The sequence below is a fragment of the Poromitra crassiceps genome, assembly GCF_964638095.1.
Source record: "Poromitra crassiceps genome assembly, chromosome: 8".
NCBI lineage: Eukaryota > Metazoa > Chordata > Actinopteri > Beryciformes > Melamphaidae > Poromitra > Poromitra crassiceps.
This window is the reverse complement of record NC_139629.1, coordinates 44013913-44021904: the sequence shown is the minus strand read 5'-3', so window position 1 is coordinate 44021904 and position 7992 is coordinate 44013913. Positions and strand designations below refer to the sequence as shown.

Sequence of the window (7992 nt, the reverse complement as noted above, 5' to 3'; positions counted from 1 at the left end):
GCCTTTGAATGCTTTTTAATAGTCTCATGCCAACAGCAGCAGTCCAGTTCCTCACATATTTCACTTTACATTGTATACACACACCATATGTAAAGGTTCAAGCAACAAGTAATACATGAAAAATGTTCAGGATCTACATGTTGAAAACTGGAATCAGGTGATGCTAAATGTACAAATGTTTTGCACAATAGCCTTCAAATGTTTTTTAATCATTTCATAGCCAAAGCATCTCCCACCAACTCTTCTATTGTTTGCTGTTCAGGGAAATCTAGACCAAAACCATGACAGTGTCATGTCCTGCATTAGCCAAGAACGGAAAAAGTATTATATTATAGGATCATTTTCATTAAAGTCGAGACTAGAGTCTGTTGTTGTTGTTGCTATACTCTGCATTGTCCTGAACACCCAGGACATACAAGGAAGACGGAAGGAAGCAAAAGTAAATAAGATATATGTTTATCAGGTTACAAGAATACTATACTTTGCCATAAAGATACTCAGAGCTATAATTAAATGACATTGAAGGACTTGTTTAAGACACTCCTATTACTATTCATTTATACTATTATCATACATTTAAAAAAACAGAAATCTAGATACATATAAGAATGCCCAACTAGATCATAGAGTAAGAAATCAAGTGATTTATCCATTGTGTTACATGGTGAACAGCAGATGACCACTGAAGGTGCTGTGGTGATTTCCATTGTCAAACACTCTTGTGGTCAGAAAGAGACGCACAACTACAACATCTCCAACCTCCAGATGCAGGGAGGCGCCGTTAGCGGAACTCACAAAGCCAGCTGCCTGATGTTCATACGCAGTACATATATGCCATCCATTCTTGACCAAGACAGCACCTGAAGGACGTGAATGTCCAAATGCACCCACGTAGAACTCGAAGTGGTAGGCACCTCTCACTGGCGCAATGAAGGAACCTGAAGAACATTTTGTTGTACTTTTACTTTTAAAATCAACTGATACAACATGTGACAAACAACTTGACATCAAATTGATTGCTGGAAGTCATGAGTTTGTAGAATACCTGTGTTTGAGTTGTAGGCATTTCCAATGTTAGTGACGACGCGTTTGTAGACTAGAGTGGTCATTGTCTTATATGGTCCAAGAGTCTGTTGGCCTGAAGCCACCAGAGAGGCTGAGAAAGCCACCTGAGAGACTGAGAGAGAGCAATGTTATCTTTTTTAGTGCGGCCAAGGTTGAAGCAATGGAGATTGTTGCAATAAAATGTTTGAGTTTGTGTCAAAATTGCTGTCTAAAATGTAGACGTTTCAGTCAAATTGGTGACATTTAGTCTACATTGGACTTATTTTAAAACGTACTGTACCAAAGTTTTGTGTGATTTAAATGTTATTTTTTGTGAGATCCACAATTTTTAGGTAGGGTTCAATTATATTGTTTTTTTCATAGTTTTATTGTCAGTCTTACCTTCTCTGTCTCTCTTCAGAGCCTCCACCTGGGTTTTTGTGATGTCTGATCTGGCCTTCACAGTGGTGAGTTCTACTGCTTGTGCTGAAACCAGGTTAAGAGAAAAGAAAACAGTTAAGTGACATACCTCTCCTCTAATGCAGTGGTTCTCAAATGGGGGGAAAAAAACATGTATTTAAATATTTGACAATTGAAAAAAAAAAATGCAATGGTCACTACTCATTTGGCTATCTTCCAGGCTTGCTACAGTCAGTGAAAACTTGGAAATTGTGATAGAACTTGAAACTTGTGCACTGTAGTGTTTACTGTCAACTTTCCAGTAGCTATTGGTCACTGGCTAGGTCACTGGCTATCATTGTTCTTATGAAATATTATCAGTGATTGTTCACTAACATTATCAGAGCCAGTATGATCTCCACACAATACCTCTAAGCCGTGTCTTCATCTCGTTCAGTTCTCTCAGTTGAGTTGCCTGTGCTGCAACATTGGCTGCAACAGAATCATCACAATGTTCATAAAGTGAGCAGAGGGTAGAAAAAGATTCACAGCAAAACAGGTGGATCTTCACCATATGTTTGTTTCTTCTCTTTTACTGCACCTTCAGTCTCCTTAGAAATTGTTCAAAAGCATGTTGTGCGTCATTCACATTGACTGTATAAATAATGTCATTCAACAAACAACCAGATGTGGTGGGGAATGCAGGTGTCCGTGGCACTTTGCCAGGGGGTCCGCGAAAAGTTTTCAGGAAAATAAAATATTAAAAAAAATTTTTGCAAAAGCTTCATAGTTCCACGAACCTATTTGATGCTTTAAATCTAAAATGGTTCATGGATTACATCCTAATCTAAGAAACATATCAATTTAAAAGTCAAGCTACCGTGGAAACAATTAAGCTTAGCCCAAAATCACAAATCAGAATGAGGGGGTCCCCGGTATATTTTCTATCTTGTAAGGGCTCCTTGGCTGAAAAACATTGAGAACCTCTGCTCTAATGTAAAAAAACAACATGTATTTAAATATTTGACAATTGAAAAAAAAATGCAATGGTCACTACTCATTTGGCTATCTTCCAGGCTTGCTACAGTCAGTGAAAACTTGGAAATTGTGATAGAACTTGAAACTTGTGCACTGTAGTGTTTACTGTCAACTTTACAGTAGCTATTGGCCACTGGCTAGGTCACTGGCTATCATTGTTCTTATGAAATATTATCAGTGATTGTTCACTAACATTATCAGAGCCATTATGATCTCCACACAATACCTCTAAGCCGTGTCTTCATCTTGTTCAGTTCTCTCAGTTGAGTTGCCTGTGCTGCAACATTGGCTGCAACAGAATCATCACAATGTTCATAAAGTGAGCAGAGGGTAGAAAAAGATTCACAGCAAAACAGGTGGATCTTCACCATATGTTTGTTTCTTCTCTTTTACTGCACCTTCAGTCTCCTTAGAAATTGTTCAAAAGCATGTTGTGCGTCATTCACATTGACTGTATAAATAATGTCATTCAACAAACAACCAGATGTGGTGGGGAATGCAGGTGTCCGTGGCACTTTGCCAGGGGGTCCGCGAAAAGTTTTCAGGAAAATAAAATATTAAAACATTTTTTTGCAAAAGCTCCATAGTTCCACGAACCTATTTGATGCTTTAAATCTAAAATGGTTCATGGATTACATCCTAATCTAAGAAACATATCAATTTAAAAGTCAAGCTACCATGGAAACAATTAAGCTTAGCCCAAAATCACAAATCAGAATGAGGGGGTCCCCGGTATATTTTCTATCTTGTAAGGGCTCCTTGGCTGAAAAACATTTGAGAACCTCTGCTCTAATGTAAAAAACAACAACATGTATTTAAATATTTGACAATTGAAAAAAAAAATGCAATGGTCACTACTCATTTGGCTATCTTCCAGGCTTGCTACAGTCAGTGAAAACTTGGAAATCGTGATAGAACTTGAAACTTGTGCACTGTAGTGTTTACTGTCAACTTTACAGTAGCTATTGGTCACTGGCTAGGTCACTGGCTATCATTGTTCTTATGAAATATTATCAGTGATTGTTCACTAACATTATCAGAGCCATTATGATCTCCACACAATACCTCTAAGCCGTGTCTTCATCTCGTTCAGTTCTCTCAGTTGAGTTGCCTGTGCTGCAACAATGGCTGCAACAGAATAATCACAATGTTCATAAAGTGAGCAGAGGGTAGAAAAATATGTCATCTTTTTTAGTGTGGCCAAGGTTGAAGCAATGAGATTGTTGCGATAAAATGTTTGAGTTTGTGTCAAAATTGCTGTCTAAAATGTAGACGTTTCAGTCAAATTGGTGACATTTAGTCTACATTGGACTTATTTTAAAATGTACTGTACCAAAGTTTTGTGTGATTTAAATGTTATTTTTTGTGAGATCCACAATTTTTAGGTAGGGTTCAATTATATTGTTTTTTTCATAGTTTTATTGTCAGTCTTACCTTCTCTGTCTCTCTTCAGAGCCTCCACCTGGGTTTTTGTGATGTTTGATCTGGCCTTCACAGTGGTGAGTTCTACTGCTTGTGCTGAAACCAGGTTAACCTGTTAACCCCTAAGCCCATTTTTCAGCTCACCTGCCGAAAATGACATGCCTGAACTGAATTGAGTATATCTCCACAACTACAGGGTATTTTCCGAAAATTATTTTTTTCAAAAGCTAGCCAACACCTGTGAGATTGCTGTAAAAGTGTCAGAATTAATTACAAATGTACTGTATCAGAGTAAAATCAGTTAGAACATGGCAAAAAATTAAAAATTCAAGCTCCGCCCAAAAAAAACAACACTATTTTGGATGAAAAGCACCTGAAAATCATGGGTTGGTAGCCAAATTATTCTATGGAGCAGTAGACTAATATCTTATGAGTGCTTGTATCAAAGGAAATCCTTAGAAAGTGAACCAGAGCAATTGTACAGATGATTTACTACATGTAGGCCCAGGCGGACATGATCTGGGCACAATTTGGGTATCATGGGTGCCATTTGACTTTTCTATGGTAGAACACTGAAATACCTTTTTTTTCTCCTACTTACATATCACTATAGGTACTCAGTTAATATGCGTTATGGTTTGGATAACCCTCAAGCGTTATATCTGTATTTTTACTCTGTGAAATGCATCAGAAAAGCCTCTTGAAATTGCAGGCAAAGCTTGGGACGTTACGCAGAGGGATATCTCGGGACCCCATTGGCCGATTTCGATGATTGACACCTCTATGGAAGCGTCAGAGCCAATAGAATCGACATAAACTGAAAGAATTTATGTCAGACCGTTTTCCAGGAAATGCTGTCGACTGAGCCCAAAGCTCGTCTATTCTGTGAAGATGACCACTCCATGTAAAATCCTCCATATGGCTTTGTAAACACGATGACTGTAAAAAAACAACACTTTAAGATGATGAAGAGGCATTAGGAGTAGCAATTAGTAGCGTTTTTATGAAGTCAAACACAACTTTTGATTTGAAAACAGCAAAGGTAAGACATAACTTGTAGTTTTATCTGTAAAACGTTAAAACTTTTTTGCTGTTCTTTGACAGCCTACTGAGTGAGTTTTCATCTCTCAGAGACGATCTATACCTCTTTGGAAAGAGCAGAGCCTTAGCTATCCAAAGCCGCCTCGTTTGGAGAGAAAAGATTCACTCGCAAAAACAAATCACCACATAAACGCAGGCATGCACGGTTTTCTTGTTTTTGCTACATGGTGATATTGTTGCTTGGGGTTGGAATTATTTTTCGTTTGAATACAAATGCTTGTCAGAGTCTTGTAGCCACATTTCTTCCTGACATTTTGGTGTACTGTATGTCTCGCTGCCTGCTTCCTAGGCTGCTGTAGATAGTCATTTGTGAGAGATGACAAGGGCTCAGCCCGCCGGCGGGCCCGCTAGGGGGGAAGAGGTTAAGAGAAAAGAAAACAGTTAAGTGACATACCTCTCATTATGATCTCCACACAATACCTCTAAGCCGTGTCTTCGTCTCGTTCAGTTCTCTCAGTTGAGTTGCCTGTGCTGCAACAATGGCTGCAACAGAATCATCACAATGTTCATAAAGTGAGCAGAGGGTAGAAAAAGATTCACAGCAAAACAGGTGGATCTTCACCATATGTATGTTTCTTCTCTTTTACTGCACCTTCAGTCTCCTTAGAAATTGTTCAAAAGCATGTTGTGCGTCATTCACATTGACTGTATAAATAATGTCATTCAACAAACAACCAGATGTGGTGGGGAATGCTTCCCTATTATAGGTGTAGTGTTGGTGAATGCAACCCCAGGCCCATGGGAACCCAGTCTATTTTGGCATGGGAAAAAAATTAATGATAATGATAAGTTGGTTATACAACAATGTTAAAATTGTTTGACAAAGTTATATGACTAAACCCAGGCAAAAAAACAGCAGCAGGTGGAGGCTTTGGAGCTCTACAAAAGAGACATGTCAACCACCTGAATACACAATATAATCTATTCAAAAGTGTCCGGGGTCTACTCACTGTAGTAGAAAAGAGTCTACAAGTAGCCTACGAAGAAGGGCAAGGAAGGGCTTAGGGCCCCCAGATGTGCAGGGCCGGGGTACGGATTCTGCTCGCCCTACCGGAAGCGATAATTTTTTTCCCATGATGGCGAAGGCATGACCCGCCCCTCTCTGCCTCTGATTGGCTGACTGTACTCGGCTGCTCCCACCTTCTTTCCAGGCGAGCCAGAAGTATCTCAAACGTGAGCAGCAGGTGCAAAACAACCATTAAATCAACAAGCATGAGATACTTCATTATATGGAACGTTACAATTGCAAACCCTATATCTGAGTTATTTAGGCCTACTTAGCCTATTGGACAGACGTGTAATTTTTTCTTGTCATTCCAAATTTAATCACATTGTTTCTCTGATTAAGTAGAAGTACAGTTATTTGTGTGATTTAAACGTTATTTTTTGTGAGATCCACAATTTATTCGTAGGGTTCAATTATATTATTTTTTTCATAGTTTTATTGTCAGTCTTACCTTCTCTGACTCTCTTCATAGCCTCCACCTGGGTTTTTGTGATGTTTGATCTGGCCTTCACAGTGGTGAGTTCTACTGCTTGTGCTGAAACCAGGTTAAGAGAAAAGAAAACAGTTAAGTGACATACCTCTCCTCTAATGCAGTGGTTCTCAAATGGGGGGAAAAAAACATGTATTTAAATATTTGACAATTGAAAAAAAATGCAATGGTCACTACTCATTTGGCTATCTTCCAGGCTTGCTACAGTCAGTGAAAACGTGGAAATTGTGATAGAACTTGAAACTTGTGCACTGTAGTGTTTACTGTCAACTTTAAAGTAGCTATTGGTCACTGGCTAGGTCACTGGCTATCATTGTTCTTATGAAATATTATCAGTGATTGTTCACTAACATTATCAGAGCCAGTATGATCTCCACACAATACCTCTAAGCCGTGTCTTCATCTCGTTCAGTTCTCTCAGTTGAGTTGCCTGTGCTGCAACAATGGCTGCAACAGAATCATCACAATGTTCATAAAGTGAGCAGAGGGTAGAAAAAGATTCACAGCAAAACAGGTGGATCTTCACCATATGTTTGTTTCTTCTCTTTTACTGCACCTTCAGTCTCCTTAGAAATTGTTCGAAAGCATGTTGTGCGTCATTCACATTGACTGTATAAATAATGTCATTCAACAAACAACACAACAACCAGATGTGGTGGGGAATGCTTCCCTATTATAGGTGTAGTGTTGGTGAACGCAACCCCAGGCCCATGGGAACCCAGTCTATTTTGGCATGGAAAAAAAATAAATGAATGCTAACATGTTAGCCTTCCTTCTGTCATGACCTGCCATAGGCTACTGTACCTTCATTCTGATTCTTCAAGTAGCCCATCTTCAACCTCAGTTCAGGCATCAAGATGCTCATGTCTCCCAGCAAGTCGTTGCAGGTCTGTTGGAGGTGAGAATAAGTAAGTAGGTAAGTAAAGTTTATTATAGCACCTTTCGCAGAGCAGAGTCTCAAAGTGCTTCACGTGATCAAATACAGTTAGAACAAGTACATTGAATAGTAAAAGAAAAACACAAGCAAGACAAATAATAATACAGAGATAGATACACAGAGAGAGGAGTGTGCAGCGTCACCTGCCTTGGTTTCAGCGGTGATTTCATTCCCAGCCTTAGCTCCAGACAGACAGCAGACCAGCAGCAACAGCTGAACAACCACAGTGACCTCCATTGCACTTGTAAGCTGCTCTTCGACCTGTGTTGTTTCAGTTCATCTCGGCCTTATATACTGTAGTGTCTTACCCTGTTCAGTCACACACTGTACACTGGGAAACGGGTTTGTTCACTGAGGAGACGAGATGATGAGATGATGATGAGATAAACTTCATTGGCCCAGAAGGGAAATTTGTCTTGGGCAAAAGCGTGACAAAAACACAAGTAAACACAAACAGGACAGACACAGCATTGCACTATAGGACACAGTGGGGAGTTGCCTACTGAGACATGAAATTGCACAGTACAAATACGTACTTCCGATGTCAGTAAAATG

General features: G+C 39.3%; 1 protein-coding gene across 5 annotated transcripts; it reads right to left on the bottom strand.

Moving 5' to 3' along the window:
• LOC310781267 (uncharacterized protein) lies at positions 1-7742 on the bottom strand. 5 transcript variants are annotated; one of them, XM_083641845.1, is made up of 12 exons: positions 7585-7737; positions 7305-7389; positions 6885-6947; positions 6462-6545; positions 5425-5487; positions 3916-3999; positions 3547-3609; positions 2708-2770; positions 1873-1935; positions 1447-1530; positions 1046-1177; positions 1-938 (listed from the first exon to the last, which is right to left on the bottom strand). In XM_083641845.1, the coding sequence occupies exons 1-12, from the start codon at positions 7672-7674 to the stop codon at positions 658-660; spliced, it is 1155 nt and encodes a 384-aa protein (XP_083497971.1). In that variant the 5' UTR covers positions 7675-7737; the 3' UTR covers positions 1-657. The 5 variants fall into 5 exon arrangements, with proteins under 5 accessions (XP_083497971.1, XP_083497972.1, XP_083497974.1 ...); XM_083641846.1 differs by lacking the exon at positions 1447-1530; XM_083641848.1 differs by lacking the exons at positions 6462-6545; positions 6885-6947 and having other exon boundaries at positions 7585-7742.
• Between the last annotated feature and the right edge of the window lie 250 nt (positions 7743-7992).